Here is a 27481-nt window from a genome sequence, read left to right as displayed (position 1 = left end):
AACAAATGATGGGATATATGAAAATTAAAGAGATCAGGAGAAAGGGAAGAATTATATTTCAAAAATTAATTGAAAGGAAATATTAAAAGCAATAGGAAAATAATATTAAACAAAAGGCATTGATAGGTACTATGAATAATCTATAGATACAGGTTTAAGTGGAAATCATAATTTTTTAGAATACTTTAAGAGACCCCATGAATTATAGCATGATAGAAAAGACATAGGTTTTGAAGACAGACAGACATAGTTCTTTTCTCAGCTCCATCACTTTCTGCTAAAAGATGGGACAAGTTACTTAAACTTTTGGCCTCAGTGTTCCCAATTGTACAAGAAAATTAATAACACCCTTCTTTCTGCATTATTGTGTAGCTCCAACTGCAAAATGTATGTCAGGATACAGGCAAATAATAAATGGTGATTGTTACTTTCTAAGGATAAAACTTAGAAACCAATAAATAGGTTGTATAGCAATCATGCAATTTTTAAGGCTGCTGGAACTAGCTTTGTACTTGAAAAAGCTTTTGAGTTTTGCGAACTGTAAACAAGGAGAGTACCATAAAAAAAAAAAAAAAAAAAAAAGCATTTCCCATATCTCAGATCCTAACCTGGTTTTTCTACTTTTCTAACCCCTAAAATATATACCAAGCCCTGACATGAGTCTCTTTTATCGAAAAATCTCATGGTTATATATTATTAGTTTCCTTTCAAGATTTTGTATAGAAATTAGGTTCTTGTAATTTCTCCTAAACTACCCCACACAGTGAATGACTTGGCCTGCATTCCCATTTTTAAGTTTTCCTTAGGGATCATACTACTGGAGAAGCTAGATAATAACAATGATTCAGATAATTTTCACTGATTACACATGACAACTACAGCGGTTTCTGTGAAAGTTATTATAGGTCTGAAATGGTGTGGTTTCTCATTCATTTGATTATATGATTTATCTATCATCTTGCTCTACTATATTCCTTTCTAGATGTTAGTTATGAAGCCAGTAGGGGAGCAGTGGAAGCAGGCTATAGTTCAGTATGGAGCTTTTCATTCTGTTCCCGAAATACTTGTAAAATTATGTCAGTAACCCAAAGGACATCTTAATGGATAGCCTCACAGAATTAGAAACTATTTTTCTACATTAAGATGAGAGTAAGGTCAGAGATAGACTACAAAACCAAATACAGATAGCGCTTTTCTTTGTCTTTTCTTGCTCTCGATAATTTTAAGAATGAATATTCACTATGAGTTCTATAAAGAAAAAATATTATTTGTCCAAGAAGGGAGAGAAGGGGAAGTTAAAGAGAAATGCTGCTCCATGAGAGTTATCACTGTCCATCTGATTCCTTTCACGTCTGTGTCAGTCATGAAATCAGGAGTCATGAGTTTTTTGATTTGCAGAAATGAATTTGTTAGTGGGTAATCATCTTTTCAACTGTGCAGATATGGAAGAAATTCTGGCCCTCCTTTATTTTCCAGTATCTTTTATCCAGAGAGGTTAGAAATGTATGCAAGTATGTCCAAATGTTTATTACCTAAACATTCAAAAATTGCAACCCTCTGTAAATGTCTGATATGACTCTCCACTTTGCAGATTTGACTTTTGTAATTGAGACAAAATGGCACATGCCTGTACTAATTTCTATATTAATTTGGCATTGTTTCTGCCCACTGTTGGCTTTATTAAAGGCCCTTCCCCTTGGCAGCCTACTCTTTAGTTTCCAAGTGAAGCTTGTGCGCATTTCTACTCACAGGGGATGCTTGGCAGCTGCTGGACCAGATGCTCCACTGCTGGACACTTTGTCTGATTTGAGTCTAGGGACATGGTTGGGCTGCTTTCGAAATATTTAAGTTATCCAGATGCCACAGTCTTCAATGTGTTGTCAGTTGTGATGAATTTATTCCATACTTAACATTTGCAGATATTACAATGTGCAAATCTTTCTTAAGATCCATATATTAAAAAATAATGTACTTTTCAATTTTTTTTGTTTTCCAGTTCATTGTTTTCTGCTTCTATATTAAATAATTCCTCTTCCTAGTTAATTTTGTGTTTCCTTTTTTTTGTTTGTTTAACATCTTTATTGGAATATAATTGCTTTACAATGTTGTGTTAGTTTATCCTCTATAACAAAGTAAATCAGCTATATGTACACTTATATCCCCATGTACTCTCCTTCTTGCGGCTCCCTCCCACCCTCCCTATCCCACATCTCTGGGTGGTCACAAAGCACCGAGCTGATCTCCCTGTGCTATGCGGCTGCTTCCCACTAGCTATCTATTTTACATTTGGTAGTGTATATATGTCCCACATTCTCACTTCGTCCCAGCTTACCCCTCCCACCTCCCCGTGTCCTCAAGTCCATTCTCTATGTCTGTGTCTTTATTCCTGTCCTGCTCGTAGGTTCTTCATAACCATTATTTTTTTTTTAGATTCCATATATATGTGTTAGCATATGGTATTTTTTATCTCTTTCTGACTTACTTCACTCTGTCTGACAGACTCTAGGTCCATTCACATCATTAAAAATAACTCAATTTCATTTTTTATGGCTGAGTAATATTCCATTCTATATATGTGTCACATCTTCTTTATCCATTCATCAGTTGATGGACACTTAGGTTGCTTCCATGTCCTGGCTACTGTAAATAGTGCTGCCATGAACATTGTGGTACATGACTCCTTTTTTTTTTTTTTTTTTTTTTGGCTGCGTTGGGTCTTGTTTGCTCTGTGTGGGCTTTCTCTAGTTGTGGTGAGTGGGGGCTACTCTTCATTGCGATGCATGGCCTTCTCACTGTGGTAGCTTCTCTTTCTGTGGAGCATGGGTTCTAGGCACATGGGCTTCAGTAGTTGTGGTGCAAGGGCTCAGTAGTTGTAGCTCATGGGCTCTCGAGTGCAGGCTCAGTAGTTGTGGTGCACGGGCTTAGTTGCTCCATGGCATGTGGGACCTTCCCAGACCAGGGCTCAAACCCATGTCCCCTGCATTGGCAGGCAGATTCTCAACCACTGCACCACCAGGGAAGCCCACATGACTCTTTTTGAATTATGGTTTTCTCAGGGTATATGCACAGTAGTGGGATTGTTGGGTCATATGGTGGTTCTATTGTTAGTTTTGTAAGGAACCTCCATACTGTTCTCTATAGTGGCTGTATGAATTTACATTCCCAGCAACAGTGCAAGAGGGTTCCCTTTTCTCCACACACTCTCCAGCATTTGTTTTTGTAGATTTTTATATCATGGCCATTCTGACTGGGGTTGGGTGATACCTCATTGCAGTTTGATTTGCAATTCTCTAATGATGAGTGATGTTGAGCATCCTTTGATGAGTTTGTTGGCAATCTGTATATCTTCTTTGGAGAGATGTCTATTTAGGTCTACTGCCCATTTTTGGATTGGGTTTTTTTTTTTTTTTTTTTTTTTTTTTGATATTGAGCTGCATGAACTGCTAGCATATTTTGGAGATTAATCCTTTGTCAGTTGTTTCATTTGCAAATATTTTCTCCCATTCTGAAGGTTGTCTTTTCATATTGTTTATGGCTTCCTTTGCTGTGCAAAAGCTTTTAAGTTTCATTAGGTCACATTTGTTTATTTTTGTTTTTATTTCCATTTCTATATGAGGTGGGTCAAAAAGGATCTTTCTGTGATTTATGGCACAGTGTTGTGCCTATGTTTTCCTCTGAGAGTTTTAGAGTGTCTGGCCTTATATTTAGGTCTTTAATCCATGTTGAGTTTATTTTTGTGTATGGTGTTAAGGAGTGCTCTAATTTAGTTTTGAAATGTAACTAATCCATTTAGGTCTTTAATCCATTTTGAGTTTATTTTTGTGTATGATGTTAGGGAGTGTTCTAGTTTCATGCTTTTACATGTAGCTGTCCAGTTTTCCCAACACCACTTATTTAAAAGGCTGTCTTTTCTGCATTGTATATTCTTGCCTCCTTTGTCAAAGATAAGGTGACCATATGTGTGTGGGTTTATCTCAGGGATTTCTATCCTGTTCCATTGATCGATGTTACTGTTTTTGTGCCAGTAACATACTGTCTTGATTACCATAGCTTTGTAGTACAGTCTGAAGTCAGGGAGCTTGATTCCTCTAGTTCCATTTTTCTTTCTCAAGATCACTTTGGCTATTAGGGGTCTTTTGTGTTTCTATACAAATTGTGAAATTTTTTGTTTTATTTCTGTGAAAAATGCCATTGGTAGTTTGATAAGGATTACATTGAATCTGTAGATTGCTTTGGGTAGTAGCATCATTTTCACAATGTTGATTCTTCCAATCCAAGAACATGCTATATCTCTCCATCTGTTTGTATCATCTTTAATTTCTTTCCTCAGTGCCTTATAGTGTTCGGCATACAGGTCTTTTGCTTCCTTAGGCAGGTTTATTCCTAGGTATTTTATTCTTTTTGTTGCAGTGGTAAATGGGAGTGTTTCCTTAATTTCTCTTTCAGATTTTTCATCATTAGTGTGTAGGAATGAAAGAGATTTCTGTGCTTTAATTTGTATCCTGCAACTTTACCAAATTCATTGGTTAGCTCTAGTATTTTTCTGGTGGCATCTTTAGGATTCTTTATGGATAGTATTAGGTCATCTGCAAAGAGTGACAGTTTTACTGCTTCTTTTCCTATTTGGATTCCTTTTATTTCTTTTCCTTCTCTGATTGTTGTGACTAAAACATCCAAAACTACATTAAAAATAGTGGTGAGAGTGGGCAAGCTTGTCTTGTTCCTGATCTTAGTGGAAATGGTTTCAGTTTTTCACCATTGAGAATGATGTTGAGTGTGGGTTTGTCATATATAGTCTCTATTATGTTGAGTTAAGTTCCCTCTATGCCTACTTTCTGGAGAGTTTTCATCATAAATGGGTGTTGAATTTTGTCAAAAGCTTTTTCTGCATCTATTGAGATGATCATATGGTTTTTCTCCTTCAATTTGTTAATATGATGTATCACATTGATTGATTTGTGTATAGTGAAGAATCCTTGCATTCCTGGGAAAAATCTCACTTGATCATGGTGTATGATCCTTTTAATGTGCTGTTGGATTCTGTTTGCTAGTATTTTCTTGAGGATTTTTGCATCTATGTTCATCAGAAATACTGGACTGTAGTTTTATATGTTTGTGACATCTTTGTGTGGTTTGGTGTCAGGGTGATGGTGGCCTCATAGAATGAGTTTGGGCGTGTTCCTCCCTCTGCTATATTTTGGAAGAGTTTGAGAAGGATAAGTGTTAGCTCTTCTATAAATATTTGGTAGAAATCGCCTGTGAAGCCATCTCTTCCTGGGCTTTTGTTTGTTGGAAGATTTTTAATCACACTTTCAATTTCAGTGCTTGTGATTGGTCTGTTTATATTTTCTATTTTTCCTGGTTCAGTCTTGGAAGGTTGTGCTTTTCTAAGAATTTGTTCATTTCTTCTAGGTTGTTCATTTTATTGGCATTGAGTTGCTTGTAGTAATCCCTCTTGATCCTTTGTATTTCTGCAGTGTCAGTTGTTACTTCTCCTTTTTTATTTCTAATTCTGTTGATTTGAGTTCTCCCTTTTTTTCTTGATGAGTCTGGCTAATGGTTTAGCAATTTTGTTTATCTTCTCAAAAAACCAGCTTTTAGTTTTATTGATCTTTGCTATCATTTCCTTCATTTCTTTTTCATTTTTTTCTGATCTGATCTTTATGATTTCTTTCCTTCTGCTAAGTTTGGGTTATTTTTTTTTCTTCCTACTCTAATTTCTTTAGGTGTAAGGTTAGGTTATTTATTTGAGATATTTCTTGAGGCAGGATTGTATTGCTATAAACTTCCCTCGTAGAACTGCTATTGTTTCATCACATTTGTTTTGGGTTGTCGTGTTTTAACTGTCAATCTTCTCTAGGTATTTTTTGATTTCCTCTTTGATTTCTCTAGTGATCTCTTGGTTATTTAGTAGCGTATTGTTTCACCTCCATTGTTTGTCTTTTTTATAGTTTGTTTCCTGTAATTGATATCTAGTCTCATAACATTGTGGTCTGAAAAGATACTTGATACAAGTTCAATTTTCTTACATTTACCAAGGCTTGATTTTTGACCCAAGTTATGATCTATCCTGGAGAATTTTCCATGAGTACTTGAGCAGAAAGTTTATTCTCTTGTTTTTGGATGGAATGTCCTATAACTATCAATATAGTCCATCTTTTTTAATGTATCATTTAAAGCTTGTGTTTCCTTATTTATTTTCATTTTGGATGATCTGTCCATTGGTGAAAGTGGGGTGTTAAAGTCCCCTACTATGATTGTGTTACTATCAATTTCCCCTTTTATGGCTGTTAGCATTTGCCTTATGTATTGAGGTGCTCCTATAGTGGGTGCAGAAATATTTTCAATTTTTATATCTTCTTCTTGGATTGACCCCTTGATCATTATGTAGTATCCTTCTTTGTCTCTTGTAATAATCTTAATTTTAAAGTCATTTTGTCTGATATGAGAATTGCTAATCCAGCTTTCTTTTGATATCTATTTGCATGGAAAATATTTTTCCATCCCCTCACTTTCAGTCTATATTTGTCCCTAGGTCTGAACTGGGTCTCTTCTAGACAGTATATATATATGGGTCTTGTTTTCATATCCATTCAATCAGTCTTTATCTTTTTTTTTGGTGCATTTAATCCATTTACATTTAAGATAAATATCGATATGTGTGTTCCTATTACCATTTTTTTAAATTGTTTTGGAGTTGTTATTGTAGGTCTTTTCCTTCTCTTGTGTTTCCTGCCTAGAGAAGTTCCTTTAGCATTTGTGGTAAAGCTGGTTTGGTCATGCTGAATTCTCTTAGCCATTGCTTCCCTGTAAAGGTTTTAATGTCTCCTTCAAATCTGAAGGAGATCCTTGCTGGGTAGAGTAATCTTGGTTGCAGGTTTTTCCCTTTCATCACTTTAAATATGTCCTGCCACTCCCTTCTGGCTTGCAGAGTTTTTGCTGAACGATCAGCTGTTAACCTTATGGGGATTCCCTTGTATGTTATTTGTTGTGTTTCCCTTGTTGCTTTTAATATTTTTTCTTTGCATTTCATTTTTGATAGTTTGATTAATATGTGTTTTGGCATGTTTCTCATTGGATTTGTTCTGTATGGGGACCTTTGCTCTTCCTGAACTTGATTGACTATTTCCTTTCCCATATTAGGGAGGTTTTCAACTATAATCTCCTCAAATATTTTCTCAGTCTCTTTCTCTTCTTTCTCTGGGACCCCTATAATTCGAATATTGGTACGTTTAATATTGTCACAGAGGTCTCTGAGACTGTCCTCAATTCTTTTCATTCTTTTTTATTTTTTCTGCTGTGTGGTAGTTATTTCCACTATTTTATCTTCCAGGTCACTTATCCATGCTTCTGCCTCAGTTTTAATGCTATTGATTCCTTCTTGAGAATTTTTAATTGCATTTATTGTGTTGTTCATTAATTGTTTGTTCTGTAGTTCTTCTAGGTCCTTGTTAAACGTTTTTTGTATTTTCTCTATTCTATTTCCAAGATTTTTGATCATCTTTACTATCATTACTTTGACTTCTTTTTCAGGTAGACTGCCTATTTCTTCTTCATTTGTTTAGTCATTTTTTTTTTTACCTTGCCCCTTCATCTGCTGTGTGTTTCTCTGTCTTCTCATTTTGCCTAACTTACTGTGCTTGGAGTCTCCTTTTCCCAGGCTGCAGGTTCATAGTTCCTATTGTTTTTGGTGTCTGCCCCCAGTGGGTAAGGTTGGTTCAGTGGGTTGTGTAGGCTTTCTGGTGGAGGGGACTTGTGCCTGTGTCCTGATGCATGAGGCTGGATCTTGTCCTTCTTGTGTGCAGGACTGTGTCTGGTGGTGTGTTTGGGGGTGTCTTTGAGCTTATTATGATTTTAGTCAGCCTGTCTGCTAATGGGTGGGGTTATGTTCCTTTCTTGCTAGTTGTTTAGCATGGGGTGTCCAGCACTGTAGCTTGCTGGTTGTTGAGTGGAGCTGGGTCTTAGCAATGAGACCAGATCTCTGGGAGAGGTCTCATCGATTGATATTATGTGGGGACAGGAGGTCTCTGGTGGTCCAGTGTCCTGAACTCGGCTCTCCCATCTCAGAGGCACAGGCCTGACACCCAGCCGGAGTACCAAGACCCTGTCAGCCACATGGCTCAGAAGAAAAGGGAGAAAATAAGTAAATTAAATTAAATTAATACAGTTCTTAAAATAAAAAATAAAACATATTATTAAAATAAAACAATAAAAAAGTCATTAAAAAAAGGGAGAAACCAAACCAATAAACAAATCCACCAATGATAACAAGCACTCAAAACTAAACTATGATAAAGATAAAAATCCAAAACTAGTCAGTCGCATACAGCAAATCCGAAGTCTATATTTGCTTCCAAAATCCACTGGCTCAAATTTTGGATTATTCATTTGTCTACTCAGGCATTCCTCAGGTGCAGGGTACATCAAGTTGATTGTGGAGATTTAATCTGCTCCTCCTGAGGCTGCATGGAGAAATTTCCCTTTCTCTTATTTTTTCACACAGCTTCTGGGGTTCAGCTTTGGATTTGACCCTGCCTCTGCATGTAGGTCACTCTCTGGCATCTGTCATTTGCCCAGACAGGAGGGGGTTAAAGGAGTGGCTGATTAGGGGGCTCTTGCTCACTGAGGCTAGGGGTGGGAGGGTTATGGAATGTGGGGCATGCCTGCAGTGGCAGAGGCTGTCATGACATTGCAACAGTGTGAGGCACACCGTGTGTTCTCCTGGGAATGTTGTCTGTGGATCATGGGACCCTGGCAGTGGTGGGCTGCACAGACTTCTGGGAAGGTTGGTGTGGATAGTGACCTGTGCTTTCACACAGGATTCTTGGTGGCTACAGCAGCAGCATTATCATTGCATGCCCATCTCTGGTGTCTGAGCTTATAGCCACAGCTTTGTCCAATCTCTGAAGCTTGTTTAGGTGGTGAATCTCCTTTCCTTGCGCACCCTGAAACAATGGACTGTTGACCCTTAAACAGTTCCAGATTTTACCCCATACTCCCTCCTGGCTAGCTGTGGCACACTAGCCCCCTCAGGCTGTGTTCACACAGCCAACCCCAGTCCTCTCCCTGGGATCTGACCTCCAAAACCCAAGCCTCAGTTCCCAGCCCCCACCTGCCCTGGTGGGTGAGCAGACAAGGTCTCAGGCTGGTGAGTGCTGGTCAGCACTGATCCTCTGTGTGGGAATCTCTCTGCTTTGCTGTCTGCACCCCTGTTGTTGCACTCCCCTCCATGGCTCTGAACCTTCCCCTCCATCCACCCCCCGTCTCCACCAGTGAAGTGGCTTTCTAGTGTGTGGAAACTTTTCCTGCTTCACAGCTCCCTCCCAGAGGTGCAAGTCCCATCCCTATTCTTTTTTCTCCATTTTTTCTGTTTTCTTTTTCCCTACCGAGGTATGTGGGGAGTTTCTTGCCTTTTGGGGAGTCTGAGGTCTTCTGCCAGCATTCAGTAGGTGTTCTGTAGGAGTTGTTGCACATGTAGGTGTATATCTGATGTATTTGTGGGGAGGAATGTGATCTACATTTATTACTCCTCCTCCATCTTGAAGGTCTTCCCTGTGTTTTTTCTTCTAATTTATTAAGATGAGAACTAAGTTCCTAGGTAAACCATATAAACTATAATTTTTTTGCTGAATGTAATTTCCACTCTATCCCAAAAGTTTCATTATTATGTTTTCTACTTTTTATTGTGCTCCAGATTATTTTCACTTGCTCTCTGATCCATAGTTGTTTGAGAATAAATTAATTTTGTTTATGGTTTTACTATTAGTTTCAAATTGATTAGAGTATGGTAAATATATGGCAAATAAAAGTCTAGTTTTTAGAATTTTTAAAAGATTTTCTTTCTGACAAAATTCATGTAAATGATTATTGGTGGGTAGGTGTGTGCTCTGTGAGAAATGCAGTTCTCTATCTCAAGTTCAGTAATTAATTATTTAATTCCTGTATATTCATACATATTTGGCTTTTGGAATTTTTCAATTCTGAAAGAGGTAGATCTCTCATATAATTCTGTTTGTAGGGTTCTATCTTGCATGTCTTTTTATTTTGCCATTATGTTTTTTAGTGCATTCAGATTTATGCCATATTCTTTATCTATTTCTTTGATATTTTTATCTTTCTATAGTGTATTTTTTTATTCTTTAATTTCCTTAATTTATTTCTGAAACAAAATAATTGAATTTCTCATAAACAAAGAAAAAGGTTTACGATGTTAAATAAATACACGTTTCCAAATCTTAATTAAAATTGCTTTTAATTTCAGATGTTTTATATGAATTTGCCTCTTCTGCCTTTTTTAGTTGGCCAGATGTCTGTTAGATTATCTTCTTTTTTTCGAATCTTGTCTTGTTTCAAGAAAGTTTCTTGTAAAAGAAAAACATATTGGTAGTTTATTATTCCCTTTGATCCAATTCAAACATCTCTGATTTAGTGTGATAATTTGTTTCCTTTCAGGGTAAAAATTTATTATATGTAATAAATAATTTATTAAATTGTTGATTATATAATTTTTTCTTCTACCTTACTATTCATTGTTTATCTTACTTTATTTTTCTATTTTCTGATTTAATGTGTTCATCCAACTTTATTACATGAACACTTTTTTTTGTTCTCTTAAACATTTTTGAGATCTTCTAATAAAAATTATACTGCAGTATTAATTATGACAATGATACTATTTTGCATACACCTGTTTCAAAATATTATCATGTATTATCACATTTGTCTTATTTATTTGACCTGTACAAGGCACTTACTCTTAGAGAAATGGATTTAGATAAACTGCTCAGTGCCAGTGTGACTTCTATGAATTCCTTGACAGATGGACATTTCTCCTTCATAATCTTTATCTCTTGACAAAGTCTTCATGTTTATTTCATTGCTGGGCAATTCCAATTTTTGCAAAGTCTCTTCTTACATAGACGTCCAGAGCTACATAGAGTTATTGTCTAGGACCTAGGACTATTCTAGAATCATTGTTCCTTAATCCAACCTCATATCCAAAGAACACTGTTTCTGAAGATAAAGCCATTTCATTTCTGGGCTTAGATATGTTGGGACCATTGTGATCTCAAACAATTGAAAACACAAAGAGAGGGGAGTAAGGAATCATTTTCTCTGCTCTTTGCTCACCAGTATACTTTTCATTCATGTTCAGTTTATTTTTTCAGTTTTCCTATTAGTTTAAAAACACTGTTATTATTTTCACTATTACAAGCTTCATAACCATAGGAAAAATCACAACACCTCACAGAGACACAGTTTTCTTAAGCTGAAGAAACAAAAATCAAATACAAATAAGAAAAATAATGAGAGTAATCTCGAAAGTCTCCTGGGGTGGTTGTGATAATTAAATAATATTAGTGAGGCATTTGGGAAAATCCTTTTTAAAAATACTAATCCAATTTAAGAAATATAATGAAGAATAGTAGTTTTCTTTATATCTCTTTGAAAATTAAAAAAAATGTTTAAGTATGTAATTTACGGTGCAACCCTAGTAAGTATACATATAGAAGATGTGACTACTAAAGATAAAGGTAAGTGGTATATTCCTGGACCCTTAAATAGTTTGAAACATACATATGGGATATAATCAGCTGTGAACATTAGAAAATATAATAGAATTGCAAAAGATTTGGAAGCATGTATTTCACTAACAATGTAAACATTTTTTTCTTTGTCTATGAGCAATTCAATTAAGTAAAGCTTATTCAGTCTGATCAGCCCTTGTTTCCAGGGAATTTCAGTTCAATTTCATTTTTAATTAGAATTGAACATTGTGGATTTCTTACCACTGGTAAGCAAGATCCAGTAATAAAGTATTTACTTAATTTGTATTAAGTTTCTGAAATTTAGTGCAGAGAGTGAGCAGTATGTCTGGTTAATATTTAAACATCTCACCATATTCTGTTGTAGAAGTTTCCATTTATAAAAGTTGCATTCTATAACAAATTATGTTCACTTTCAAATAAATCTGTTATCACAACATGAGCAAAACTTATTCAATTAAAATAGAAAACAAAGTATTATTTACTCCTATTTGATGTGCACAATAGCTTGTAAAGGTTCTAGAAATGCCTAGGAAAGTAGATTTGTTGGCTTAAAATATCACTTTTGCTTAAGTATGGCTTCAATAAAATATAGGTGTATTCATATGGGATAGATATTTCTCTATAGGAAAACATTCACAAGAGAAGAGAGACTTAAGTTCCCTTGTGATGAACCCATGTGGAAAGAAGCAATGAACCATAAGACCAGTTGTGATAATGTTTTTTTCTCTCCCAGTTTTCCACACCTGTTTCTTTTCTGTGTCTTTTCGTTCAGTGGTATTTTAATGCTGTTCATCATGTTGGAGCTAGTTGAGAACAGTGAATCCAAAGTAACTTTGTTTTTTTCCATGCACTCAGGCATTAAACTGGACATGTTCTCTGCCCATCATTTTATTTTAATATAGTACTAAAAGAGAGAGAAAGAAGTGGGGGAAGTTTGCAATAGTTACCTCAGTCATCTGGGATACAGTCCATTGAAATAATACTTTGAACTATACTCTTCAATAAGATATTGTATATAAGATAATGAAAAATGTAACAAGTTGATTTAACAGTTATTATAGCTTTTGAAAGGTAACTCAGAGTCAGATGCACCTTTGATATCTTATCTATTTTAAAAATATCTGAAATCTGACTGCATATATAGATAATGTTTTCTTTACCCAAAAGGGAGTAGTGATTCTCAAGAAAATCAAAAGACTTTCCAGGGCCAGGGGAATGGAAAATCTGGCTGTGACCCCTGATGGATTTGCACTGTAAGAAGACATTATCAATTTCTGCCAGACAGGATTGCAAAGACAGCAAATGGTGATCTATAAACTGCATGGACAAGAGATGTGCACTGTGACTCTTGTTTGACAAGTATAAATCTTTCTAATTAATGCTGTTAGAAAGGATAATATGGAAGTTATTTCTATTCTGATTAAATTATCTGCAAGATGTATGCATCAGGTTTGCTTCCTAAAAGAAGCTACAAAGAATCCATGTCCATGTATGTGTAATCCTTTACCTTGTCCTGGAGTGAGAACATCCTTCAGCTGTTCACATCTGGTTACAAATCCTATGCCTGGCTAAAATCTCAGGTTTTGAATAATTAAATGAATTAATTTCAGGAGAGGTTGAGAAATTGTCTCTGTGAAGTAGACTGCCTTTTTTTTTAATGGAGAAAAAATAATAGGATAACAATAATAATGTTTCCTTGATAGGTAAGGAAAATGTAATAATTATTATCCTAATTTTTAAAGATATAAGCTAATATTTTAAGTAATGGGATTATAAAAATTTTAAAAGCCTAAGGCAGTTTGGAAAAAAAAAATTATGACTTGGAGTATTTTAGGATTTTTTATTCATGGTTCCTCCAATCTAACATACAAAAAACAGCCTGGTAATAAGTGATAGACAGTGGAAGAGTATTTTAAAGTTATATGAATATTTACTTTTAGAAATAAATTCAGGAAATTTCATCATTTTTATGTCAAGAAAAATTTTTTTTGCAGATTAACTAGTTGTTTTTGTTTTTTCCCTATACCATTCTCTAACCACAGACAATTGCAAAGAAATTGCATTCCCTCAATTATCAACCTTGTTAGTTCTTTACCTTCTCTTCTTCCTTATCATTCCCTTGACAAACAAAAGAAAATAAAAACCCTCACACATTATGTAGCATTTTATACTCTCAAAATCCTTCAGACATTTTTTTTTTTTTTTTTTTTTTTTTTTTTTTTTTTTTTTTGCGGTATGCGGGCCTCTCACTGTTGTGGCCTCTCCCGTTGCGGAGCACAGGCTCTGGATGCGCAGGCCCAGCGGCCACGGCTCACGGGCCCAGCCGCTCCGCGGCATATGGGATCCTCCCAGACCGGGGCACGAACCCGTATCCCCTGCATCGGCAGGCGGACTCTCAACCACTGCGCCACCAGGGAGGCCCCTTCAGACATATTATCTCCTTTGAATCTACCAGTCATTTTGTGTGATTGGCGGGGCAAATGTCATCTCTTTTTATGGATGAGAAAATTGAACTTTATGGCTTTTCAGTGGCATGCCCAGCATCCATCACCTAATGGCTGGTCCACTTCAAGACTTGTTATTCTTTTCATCCACCATGTTGCTTACAAACCAAACTACAGAACAATAATTTGATAAATTCAGATGTATTACTAACAGCTTCAGATATCATGTAACACTTGCAGGTAGTACAAGATTAGAAGTTTTACCATGGTAAATTTTAAAAAGTAATTTGACATAGTCTTTTTATGTTAATATTCATTTAATTTTCTCTCTTGTATCTCTTCTACATCCACCCACCTTGGAGAAGATACATATAAAATTTTTAGCTAAGAAATGACACTCCCAGAACTTGTTTTTAAAAATTTTATATGATGAGTCATAATGCTGTAAATTTAGAAAAGATTGAATGTCATATATACATCTAGTCACCAATGTTTTTTTTCTTTTTATGTGTAAGAAAATTGGGAGGTCTGTTTAATATTTCTGTTAAAGAAGCAATTTTGTAGGTACTAGGAATAAGAATATTAAATATTGATTAATATCAACACATTGAAACATCAGAAAATTGTCAGTAAACATAATAATTTCTGAGATATCTTTAGAAATATTTTACTTTTTATTGAAGTATAATTGATTTACAGTATTGTGTTAGTTTCAGGCATACAACGTAGTGATTAAGTTTTTTTTATTACCTCCCATTATAGGTTATTACAAGATGTTGAATATAATTCCCTGTGCTATGTAGTAAACCCTTCCTGCTTATCTATTTTATGTATTGTTCATGTCTGTCAATCCCATACTCCTAATTTGTCCCTTCCCTCCCCACTCCCCTTTGGTAACCATAAGTTTGTTTTTTATGTCTGAGTCTGTTTCTGTTTTGTATATAGATTCACTTGTAGAAATATTTTATCTTTATTATGTATTATACATGGGTTTATCTCTATTCATTATGGCTTTAGTTAAATATGCTCTTAGTTAACATTTGTAGCATATATTAAATTTTTTAAAAAATAGTACATTTTCAAAGACTAAATGATGTGAAGAGCTCTAACTTTTTTCTTGATCTTGTTTATTCAACTAGAAAATTGCATAATCTCAGAGATTCATGCATGTGGTTATGTGAGACTATGCTTTCTTTCTCCACTGCCTGTCTCTTCCTCTCTCATATATTCACATATATAAGCACAAAAAATATTAAGTTTGTAAGTCAGAAGCTTATGTCTTTATGACTTCATTTCTAAATATATATAGTGTTAGTATTCTTTTCCATTCCTTTTGAACATGAAAAACAACAGCATGTCTACAAAGGGAAAGAGATGTACATGCAGTTGGCAATATCAGTAACATATTTACTAGTAACAATTGTATATATTTTTCTTAATATTGGCTATCGGTAATGAAATCATGTTAGAGAAGTTGATAAGGACAAATACCCTTTAGTGTTTTCAGTTCATGAACCACCTATGCAGAGGAAAATACCCCAGGCCACTGTGTTTCCTCTCCCTAAAAATAAAACAATTTAGGTTAATGCTTGCTGGTCCCCAATCTATCATTATATTCTCAACCTAGAACCTGGAGCAATGGATCTATACTGCATAGGTGGATCCACAATAGATAGGAAAAATGAGGAGAGGGGAATAAATTATAGCATTCTCCTCAATATTTTGAAGCTATAGTTGGAAAAATAACATCATATTTTAAAAGATTGTTTTTTAATATTTAGACTTCTTCCATGCAGCAGACATTGCAAAGGCGGTCAAATAGTGTAATATGAACTTTAAAAAAAACTAAAAAAATGCAGTCACAATTTTTTTCATTATTTGAAAGCAATATGGTTTAATGGGAGAAGCACAGGAAAATAAACTATGAGGACACACTCATTTAGTCTGAAATCTGTGATTAACTATGTGATCTTGATAAAATCATCTTTATCCCATGATTACTTCATTTGTAAAATAAGAATAATCCCATAGGCCATAATGAGATATTAGTTGAAAGCACAAAAATATATGCATGAGAATACCTTATAAAATAGGACACCTTCCCTCCCTCCCTCCCTTCTTCCCTTCCTCCCTTCCTTCTTTCCTTCCCTCCCTTCTTCCCTCCTTCTTTCCCTCCCCTGAAATCTAGTGATAAAAGTTGAGGACTCTTTTTAGAACTCTGACAACAGGCTTAACTTTCTGCATAACTTCAGGTTTTCTCTTTACAAAAGCAGAGGGTCATTGCTTCTTATTAATCTCACTAGAATTATTTAAATAACTTTGGATACATCAAGTAAAGCAATTTAAAATCCAAGTAAAGGTGTTCAGTGAAATCAAAAAATAATGCTGTGATTATGCCTCAGATATACTAAGTCTGATTACAGTGAATATTCCTCACCATAATGATCTTTGGGTTTTTTTTTTTGACAAAGAAAGATGAGTTTACTTCCCAAATATAACAAAGCAAACAGGAATCTTACAAATCTCTTTAATGGCATCCTAATGATAAAATTCATAATTAAAGGACTAAACAACAAACCTATTAATAAAGAAAACAATTTCAAGAAGAAAGAACAACATAAAATTTGAGCCCTGAAGTCAAAATATCTGCTTAAGAAATAATCACATTTTATGTGTTCAATGTTTTTATTTTTCACATGTTCCAGAACTATTTAATTTAAATGAGTAAGAATGTACTATGAAATGTTAGTTCATGGTTTTTAAAAGTGTATTTTTATTTTTCTGCTATCATAGCCATGAACCTTCAATCTAAAATGTCCATATTCTGTTGTTTTAATACATATTATTCCCATTATGTCACTTTATAAAAATCCAGGTCTTCTTAGCATTCTAAATAGTCATACAATTCACACAGTATTGATTTTAGTATTCTCAGAAATCAGATCACAGCAAGAAGCATCTGATGTGTTTTATAAATTCACCCTTTGGCTAGTCTATTTGTCTTTGTAAAGGATGGATATATAATTTTAAAAAAAGATGTGCTTTAGTGGAAAGATCGCTAGGATTGAATTCAGAAAACTCTTGTTTGATCCCTGGCATTACCACTTATTAGCTTTGACCCCAGGTCAAGCTCTTCACCTTCCTGAATCACAATTTCAGCAACTATATAAAGGGAATTGAAATGACTTATATCAAATGCCTTGAATAGAAATCAGCAAATAACTTGTGAGACAGTATCTGACTTATAGTAGGTGTACAATTAATACTTGATGATTTGGCCTGAAGATGACTCAGAAGACCTAGATTCTAATCACATGATTTTCCTGAATCTTTAAAGTTTGACAGATATTTATCATATGTGAATGTATTAATTTGTTAGGGCTTCTATAACAAAATACTCCAGGCTGGGTGGCTTAAATACAGATTTATTTTCTCATAGTTCTGGAAGCTGAAAATTTAAGATGAAGGTGTTGACAGGTTCAGTTGCTCCTGAGGTCTCTCTTCTTGGCTTGCTGATCGCCACCTTCTTGCTGTGTTCTCACGTGCTTTTTCTCTATGTACATAGACCTCTGATGTCTTTCCCTCTTCTTATAAGGACACTAGTTGCATTGGATTAGAGCCCACACATATGACCACATTTAACCTTAGTTACCTCTTTAAAGGCCCTATTTTCAAATGTAGTCACATTCTGAGGTGTGCTGGGCATTAGGACTTAAACATATGAATCTTAGGGAGACACAACTCAGCCCATAACAATAGGCCTTAATTTTATCTGTAAAACCAAGTTTGTCTCATTACGTTATATTTGTTCTCGTTTTCCACATGAAGGCTCAGGAAACTTTTCTAGGCTATGGAGGCTAGAGGAATGGTTCTAATACTGAGTCAATGTTTTGAAGAGGCTAAATTACAGAGAAAACCACCAGCTTTCTCTTTTGGTTCTTGATATCAGGTGGTAGTTCAAGGATCTCCTGCATTGTGACCAGTGAAAATAAAGAGCAAGGCTCACATTCAGTAGGTTAAAAAGGGTGAGTCAACAACTTGGGAGAATCTGTAAATGGATTAGAGCCTAACTGTGGAATTCAGCCAGTATTCCCTTATTGGACACTGAAGGAGTGGATTGTCTAAATGACAATAGCAATAGCATCCTCCTGGAATAGGAAAGGTGTTTTGGTTGAAAGTAAGAGTAGATGTCAGTTAAGTACAGAAGTTAAGTGGTAGGAATCAGAGAAGGGTCCTTTCTCTTTTACTGTCCCTGGCTTTCATTTTTCTTTAAATGATTGTTTCCTGAATATCTGAATACCATGCAGCCACCCGGTTCACATAAGCTGTCTGTCCAAGGCAATGGGAATATAAACCTATATTGGACCATTTTCAGGTGCCAGACTACTACCCCTGAATGAGCAATTCCCAAGGAGCTTTTCACTTTATAAGGTTTGTTCAGTAAGATTGTTGTGTCCTGACCACGGATTTGTAGTACCATTTGTTTCAGAGGTGGTTATTTGGCAACAGATAGCTTTATATACTATACACAAGGAAAAATATATTAATATGGTTCACAGCAAGAAATATGAGATCATACTTCTTGGTCAAAGACATTTTATCTCCAAGACCCTGTCAATAAGACAAATCCACATGTTCAAATCCCTGGGGGCTAGTTTCCGCTCTTTATCACTATTCTTAGATAACAAAACATCATACAAAACAAAATAAAACAAAAATCAAAACAAAATAGACCCATTTTAATATGTATTTTTATAGAAGTATAAAAAGACAACACACTTAGTTGAACATCTTTATTTTTATTTCAGAAACAAGCTGGCTTAATATTTATCTCATGTTCTAATGAACACATGTAAGATGTCACACAGAATTTATTGCATAAGTTTTCCAGCCAGTGGATGTGGACAGTAGAGCAAAATAACATTCTTGTAATACACTTGTACCTGTATACACTATGTTTTTCATTCATTCATTCATTCATTCATTCATTGGTATATACACTAGTTTATTCATTAACCCAACAATAGAAAAATCATTTGTTGCCAGGCACTATACTAGGCACTAGGGATATAAAATTAAGGTATAAGGTTACTGTCTTCAAGCAGGTCATAATCGAGTACTACTAAAGTTATCCATCAAATCCTTTTTAATTACTGAGGATAAAAAAATAATACTAATAAAATTTCACTTTGGAGACTGGGGACATTAGAAGTGTTTCAGGTGATGTGAAGCCATGAAATAGCTTGAAGGGAGTTGACTGACTCTGTATAGAAACAGAAGAGTGTCTCGGGGTTACTAAGGACCATTTCTTGGTTACTAGTCTAGCATCTATCTCAGATACCTCATGCCTATTGAGATTTTAGCACCCATAAAAACTTAAGAATCATGTAGGCTCAGCACTTAGTGGTTCTTTGAGTTAAACAAAAGAGGGTGGGAGGCATGTGAGTAGGATGCTGGTTTAATGATTCCTATGTTCATGGAACCATAATGTGATTTTTTTTGAGGAGGAGGAGCAATCCTTAGATATGGGGAGACTAGTAATTATCACTGGTGGACATTTTGAATAAACATAGTCAGTAAATTTATGCAATATTTAATTTCTCTCCTAGAAATAAAATATTAGTTGAAGTACTTATTAGAGTAGAAATATTTGCAATTTAGACAGAAGGTTGATAGCTGCATTGAAATATTATTCATTTAACTCTGTGTGATTTATTACAATTGTCATATATGCTTTGGGGTATAAACACTGTAAAATAGTTTTGAAAGATGAAATTAACACTTCACAGTGTACTATATTTAAATTAGTACTGAATTTATACTGAAAAGGAAGAATCAATTCAGTAACTCAGAAGAGTTTCAATGTACACATTCTAAGTGTTTTTGTTTTCCCTATATTCTGTCCCTAACAGAAGTTTAATGCAAAATTAAAATATTCATACTATATATTATATGAAATCATATCATAAAAACTACCTGAAATATCTTTATTAATCATAGAAAGTGTGTTATTTTGGGGGAGGGTATCCCTGACCGATAGTTTAAAAGCAAATTTCACATGTGACAATATATTTAAAAGTACAATAATGATATATTCTCCTATAGTAAGCAGAACATTGAAAATCATTCCATTGATCATTCTTTTTGAGAATAGCGATTTCAGCATCCAAACATTAGAAACCCTCCCTAAGGACTTCAGTCTCTGCATTTGGAGCATCAGTCTTAAATCTCGCCCTTTATTCACATATTATTTTATCTTTTTTTCTTTCTCTCATTCCTCCTCTCTCCTTGAAACCTTTCCCTATCTTCATTAAAACATTGATGGGGAAAAAAAAGAAGTCTGATCAGAGTGGTTTCTTATAGAAGGTATACATGTGAGTCCATTATACTTAGATTAGGTTCTCAGTGTTAGATTTTTTTTTCTTATTATAAAAATCCATACTTGTTCATTACTTGTTTAAAAATGGAAAAATACAGAACAGTTTTAAAGGAGCTGAAAAGATGTAATTAACATAGCATACTTATATCAAGCATGTTTTTATTTTTCTACATGTTATTTACTGTATGTAGTTAAAATTGTGTAATATTTACAATTATATGGTTTTTTTTTTCCAGTTAAAGTACATCCTAAATATTTTCTAAGAGCTCTCTTTTCTTTAAGGGTAGCTCTTGTGCCATATGAGCATCTGTGTCATTTGTTCTTTCATTTAATAATATTCTTAAATGCCTACTATGTGCCTGCTATGTGCAAGGTGTATGTACAAAGGGTAAGCACGATTCCTACTCTCATGGAGTGGTCCAGTCTGGGACACAGTTGCTGCCTTGCTTAGTCCACTATAAAACTCAGTAAACAACATAAGCAGTAACTGGGAAGTGAAGTATAGGTGTTAACTAGAGTCACACAATGAGCAGCAGTTGCCTATACTAAATATGACTCGTAGTCATAGTCTCCATTATTCCCTAGTACTACCTAATTATTATACTTTTCCTCTCTCATGGGAAACAAATAGGATTAGCAAATCATGATTATTATTTTTCAAATCATGTAAGTCACACTAAGATGAATAAGATCTTTACCCGCCAAAATTAATTTAATAAGTTAAAACAAAGAGAACCTGGGATGTCAAGTTCATCTGCCCCATCATACTTCTCTATTGTGTACTTACTGAAGAACAGAGCGGAACCTTTGCATTAAGTATGTTCATAGAGGTAATCGGGATATTTTCAAAGTATTTAATGACAGAGACAAAGCAGGAACTGACCATTTAGAAGGAGGCCCACTACTTTGTTGTGTATATACCCATTAGTTGCTCTATCTTAGAGGTCTGACAGGGACATCCAGGGCAGAGACCAGAGTGACTAGTGGAGGACCTCAGGAGGTTCAGGACAGTGGCTGTTTGCCAAACCGTGTGAAAGATTTCAACATTTTAACAACTGGTGTGGCAGTCTCAGCCCTGGAGAAAATAAATCAAAATACTGTTGGATGTCTTCTGCTCTAGGGAAGAATATAATAATGGTCAGAACAGCTCTCCTTTTACAATGGAACTTTGTCTGTGGTAGATTTTTTGTTAATCTCATGAAAGTGAAAACTTTCAAATCTACTTGGACAATTAAAAAATGAAGAAATTCCAAATGCAGACAACTGAAATCAAATATAAACTTTATAAGAATGCAGCTTAAATATTGTTGAACAGAGGAAAAAGGAAAAGGCCAGTAGGATAACTCTCTGTTTGGGCTTTGATAATGAGAAAATCGGGTTTCTACTTATTTTAAAAGAAAACAATAACAGGAAAAGGAGTCATCTAATTGTAGTCACATTTATGAAGTGTCCGTATATGAAATAAAAATATATATGAGGACATTTTTAATAATTTGTTCTCTTTTAGCTTTCCTTATTGGAAAAGGCTGGATTTGGAGGTGTTCTTCTGTATATTGATCCTTGTGATTTACCGAAGACTGCAAATCTTAGCTATGATACATTTATGGTGTCACTGAATCCAGGAGGAGACCCATCTACACCTGGTTATCCAAGTATTGGTAAGTTCATTATTAATCTTTATTATTCTTGTAAGCACTACAAGGTTGTAATTTATAAGTACACGCTACCTAAAGTAATCAAAGGATAGTAAAGTTGAAGAATTCTTAGCACTCCATATTTTTAAAAGTGAATGTTTTATCTTCCCCAAATTGTAGACTACCCATTTGTTGGAATAAAACTTGCTAAAAAGCCTGCAATACATTTTTGTGTCAATAACAAGGGAAAACATTTTATGCGTTATTATTGATTGACTGATAAGATAAATTAACACCATGTGGGATGAGTACTCTATGTAGGTGGAAAGCATGTGCACATACCTAGAAGCATGAAATGTCTGCTGCTTTGGAGTTGTTGTTACAAATTTTAAGTCCAGAATAGAGGGGTACACATGCTTAAGTCAGGTGACTGTAACATTGGGAAATGATGCTGGAAAGGAATGAAGTTGACACAATCAAATTGTCTGGCTCCCTAAAAGAAGGGATCTCATTGGTTTGTCCAGCCACTGGCAGCATAGACATGGTCATTTTGCATCAAGCATCCTTTTCTTTCCCAGCAAGCTGTGTTCATTATAGTGGGAATCATGTGTCAAAGATAAAAACAATTGATTTTGGCAGGTGCTCACTGTACCAATAATTCTCAGTCTAATGTGTCACTGACAAATATTTTTTTAAAACAGACTTGGCAGAGGAAAAGCTCTTTGAACCTCCTTCCATTGTGATACTAACCCATTAACCATGATACTTCAGTCAGGAATTAAGCTAACAAAAAATTCATGTAATTATCCATGTGTTCCATCAATATTTTTCCTTGTTTTCAACAAGATATTACAAAAGACTAATAATATCATACTTAAGTCTAACTGTCCTTTATATATATTAAAATTACCAACCAATTAATAACTTTTTCCAAGAAGGAAGTAAACTGAGTCAAATATGACTATAATTTATGAATTTTGTTGGTCTACTGAGCACTGCTTTGTCTTTTAAAGTACCCCTTTAATAATCCATGTAAGAATCTGTACTTTGTACAGTCCGCTCTCTCTTAATTACAATTTTGAAATTAAAATTAGTAAGTATCCATCTACAATTCTCAGGCATCACCAAAAATATCAGTTGAGCTCTCTCATTTGCAAATGCCCTAATTGCCTTGGGTTGTAATGCCTCAGCATCAGGAGGTTGCACATGGCAGCTAACTCTGTATGGCAAATCAACGGTCTGCAATGCTACTGAAAAGCAGATACTTTATGAATACTCTGCTTAAGTGGTAAGTTGCCCCGTTGGCAATAGTTACCCTTTATATATTTTTGGCTCAGGTCATTTAATAAAAGTAGAATTCAGTCATATCTAGCAAAGTGCTGGCCAGTGTCTTGAGAATCTCAGAATTTTTTTTTCTTTAATTAATTTAATTTTTTATTTTGAAACAATTTCAACTCACAAAAATGTTGCAAATATAGTATGTATAGAATCCTTATATCTTTATCCCATCATCCTCTAATATTATGTATGTCTTCTTTGGAAAAATGTCTATTCAGACTCTCTGCCCATTTTCTGAATTGGTTTGTTTAGTTTTTTATTGTTGTGTTGTATGGGTCCTTTATATATTTTGGATATTAACCCCTTATCAGATATATTGTTTGAAAAAATCTTCTCTCATTCAGTAGGTTGCCTTTTCATTTTGATGATGGTTTCCTTCATGTGCAGTATCTTTTTAGTTTAACATTGTCCCATTTGTTTATTTTTGCTTTGGTTTCCTTTGCTTTTAGAGTCAGATCCACAAAAAAATATTTGTTAAGACTGATGTCAATGAGATTACCACCAACATTTTCTCTAAGGAATTGTATGGTTTCAGGTCTTACATTCAAATCCTTAATGCATTTTGAGTTAATTTTTGTGTATGGTGTAAGTGGTCTAGTTTCATTCTGCTGCACGTGGGTGTTCAGTTTTCCCAACACTATTTATGAAAGAGACTATCCTTTCCCCATTGTATGTTCTTTGCTCTTTTGTTGTAACTTAATTGTCCATATATGTATGGGTTTATTTCTGGGTTCTCAGTTTTGTTCCATTGATGTCTGTTTATGATTTTGTGCCAGTACCATACTATTTTGACTGCCATAGCTTGGTAGTATAGTTCAAAATCAGGATGCATGATACCTCCAGGTTTGTCCTTCTTTCTCAAGTTTGTTTTGGCTATTCAGGGTTTTTTTGTGTTTCATGGAAATTTTAGAATTATTTGTTCTATTTCTGTGAAATAAGTCATTGGAATTTTGATAGAAATTGCATTGAAGTTGTAGATTGCTTTATGTAATATGGATGACTTAACAATATTAATTATTCCAATCCATGAGCACAGAATATTTTTTCATTTACATGTATTTTTTTTCATCAGTGTCTTACAGTTTTCAGTGTGCAAATACTGTACCTACTTGGTTAAATTTATTCCTAGTTATTTTATTCTTTTGATGTAATTGTAAATGGGATTGTTAACCTCTTTCTGATAGTTTGTTATTAGTGTATAGAAAAGCCACAGATTTCTGTATATTGATTTTGTATCTGGTAGTTTTACTGAATTTATTTATTAGTTCTCACATCTTTTTGGTGGGGTATTCAGGGTTTTCTATGTATAATATAATGTCATCTGCAAATAGTGACAGTTTTATTTCTGTGTCTAGATTTGAGTGTCTTTTATTTCTTTTCTTGCATGATTGCTGTGGCTAGGAGTTTCAATACTATGTTGAATAAATTGGCAAGAGTGGGCATCCTTGTCTTGTTCCTGATTTTAGAGGAAAAGCTGTCAGTTTTTCATCATTGAGTATGTTATTATTTGTGAAATTGTCATATATGGCCTTTCCTATGTTGAGGTATATTCCCTCTATATCCACTTTATTGACAGTTAAATGAGGGTTGTATTTTGTCAATGCTTTTTCTGTATCTGTTGAGATGATCATGATTTTGATCCTTCATTTTGTTAATGTGATGTATCACATGGATTGTTTTATAGATGTTGTATCATCATTGCTTCCCTGGAATAAATCACACTTGATCATTATGTACAATTTTTAATGTATTGTTGGATTTGATTTGCTAATAGTTCATTGAGGTTTGTATCTGTGGTTATTAGTGATAGTGGCATGTGAATTTCCTTTTTTGTGGTGTCCTTGTCTGGTTTTAATATCAGGGTAACGCTGGCTTTGTAAAGTGCTTTGAAAGGTTTCCCTCCTCCTCAATTTTTTTGGAAAAAAAGTATTAAGTCATCTGTGAACATTTTGTGTTAACTTTGAGAGAAGAATAGGTATTAAATCTTCTTTGGATGTTTTGTAGAGTTTGCCAGTGAAGCCATCTGGTCCTCAGCTTTTGTTTGTTGTGAGATTTTTGATTCCTGTTTCAATCTCCTTACTAGTAATTGCTCTGTTCAGATTTTCTATTTCTTCAAGATTCAGTATTGGAAGATTTTATGTTTCTGGGAATTTATCCATTTCTTTTAGGTTGTCAAAATGTTGGCATATAATTATTTGTAGTAGTCTCATTTGATCCTTCACATTTATGTGGTTACATTTGTTACTTCTCTTTCATTTATGATTTTATTTATTTGAGTCCTCTCTTTCTCTCTTGGTTAGTCTAGCTAAAGTTTTGTTGATTTTATCATTTAAATTACCAGCTCTTAGTTTCAGTTTTCTTTCCTATTTTTTTTTTAGTCTCTGTTTCATTTATTTCCATCTGATCTTTATTATTCCCTTCCTTCTGCTAATTGTAGGCTTCATTTATTCTTCTTTTTCTAGGTGCTTTAGGTGTAAAGTTAGATTGTTTATTTGGGATTTTTTTGTTGCTGTTTCATTATTATGAACTTCCCTCTTAGAACAATTTTTGCTGCATCCCCTAGATTTTGTTATGTCATATTTCTGTTTTCATTTGTCTGTAGGTATTTTTTTGATTTCTCCAAAGACCCCTTGGTTGTTCAGTAACATATTTTTAGTCTCCACATTTTTGTGGTTTTTCCCTTTTATTTTTCTCATGATAGATTTCTAGTTTCATACCATTGTGGTTGGAGAAGATTTTTCTTGAATTTACTGAGACTCATTTTGTGACCTAACATGTGATCTATCCAGGAAAATGTTTCATGTATACTTAAGAAGAATGCATATTCTCCTGCTTTTGGATGGAATGCTGTATAGCTATTAAGTCCCTCTGCTCCAATGTGTTGTTTAAATTTGATGTTTCCTTATTGATATTTTTGTCTGGATGGTGTATTCATTGATGTAAGTAAGGTATTAAAAGTCCCCTACTATTATTGCATTGCTTTCAAATTCTCCCTTTAAGTCCATTAATATTTGCTTTTATATCTTGGTGCTCCTCTGTTGGGTGCATATACATTTATAAATGTTGTATCTTCCCACTGGATTGACCTGTTTATCATCATGCAATACTCTTCTTTGTCTTTTCTTACAGTCTTTGTTTTAAAGTCTATTTTTGTCTAATATGAATATAGCTACTCCAGCTTTCTTTTCATTTCCATTTGCATAGAATATATTTTTCCATTCCTTCACTTTCTGTCTGTGTGTGTCCTTTCTTATGAAATGAGTCTCTTATAGGTGGCAAATAAATAGGTCTTGTTTTTTATCCATTCTGACACTCCGTTTTTTGATTGGCTGCTTTAGTTTATTTACATTTAAAGTAATTATTGATGGGTAGGTACTTATTGCCATTTTGTTGTTTTATGTTTTTTTTCTCTTTCTTTTTATCTCTTTCCTTGTGTATTGGTGGTTTTCTTTAGTGTTATAGTTAGATTTCTTTCTTGTTTTCCTTTGTGTATTTACTATACATTTTTTCCTTGTGGTTTCTGTGAGGTTCACATATAACATTTTTGAGTGTTGCCTGTTTTAAGTTGGTAGCTACTTAAATTATTATTATTATTATTATTATTATTATTATTATTTTGTGGTATGCAGGCCTCTCACTGTTGTGGCCTCTTCCATTGCAGAGCACAGGCTCTGGACATGCAGGCTCAGCAACCATGGCTCACAGGTCCAGCCGCTCCGAGGCATGTGGGATCCCCCCGGACCGGGCCACGAACCCGCGTCCCCTGCATCGGCAGGCAGACTCTCAACCACTGTGCCACCAGGAAAGCCCCATAGCTACTTAAATTTGAACACATTCCAAAATTTTGTCGTTTTACTTACCCCCAACACACACACACATTTTATTTTTGATGATACATTTTACATAATTTTATTTTATGCATTCCTTAACTAAGTATTATAATTTTAGTTAATTTTACTACTTTTTTCTTGTGATCTTTATGTTTGCTTTATAAGTGATTTTTTACTACTTTTATTGTATATTTACCTTTTCCAATAAGATTTTTTTCTTTAATATATTTTCTTATTATTAACTAATGCCATTTCTTTTCAGCTTAAAGAAATCCCTTTAATATTTCTTTCAGGGCCAGTTTAGTGG

At 34.4% G+C, this 27481-nt stretch overlaps 1 protein-coding gene across 8 annotated transcripts in view; it reads left to right on the top strand.

Moving 5' to 3' along the window:
• NAALADL2 (N-acetylated alpha-linked acidic dipeptidase like 2) overlaps positions 1-27481 on the top strand; it is a 1538215-nt gene that overhangs the window by 977978 nt on the left and 532756 nt on the right. For all 8 annotated transcript variants that reach the window (XM_082624729.1, XM_082624727.1, XM_082624728.1 and 5 more), the window contains one exon: positions 21880-22030. In XM_082624729.1, coding sequence (XP_082480855.1) covers positions 21880-22030 — 151 coding nt within the window. The remainder of the gene's footprint in view (positions 1-21879; positions 22031-27481) is intronic.

Source organism: Mesoplodon mirus (genome assembly GCF_964341445.2).
Source record: "Mesoplodon mirus genome assembly, chromosome: 6".
Lineage (NCBI taxonomy): Eukaryota > Metazoa > Chordata > Mammalia > Artiodactyla > Ziphiidae > Mesoplodon > Mesoplodon mirus.
This window is presented reverse-complemented; position numbering and strand designations above follow the sequence as displayed.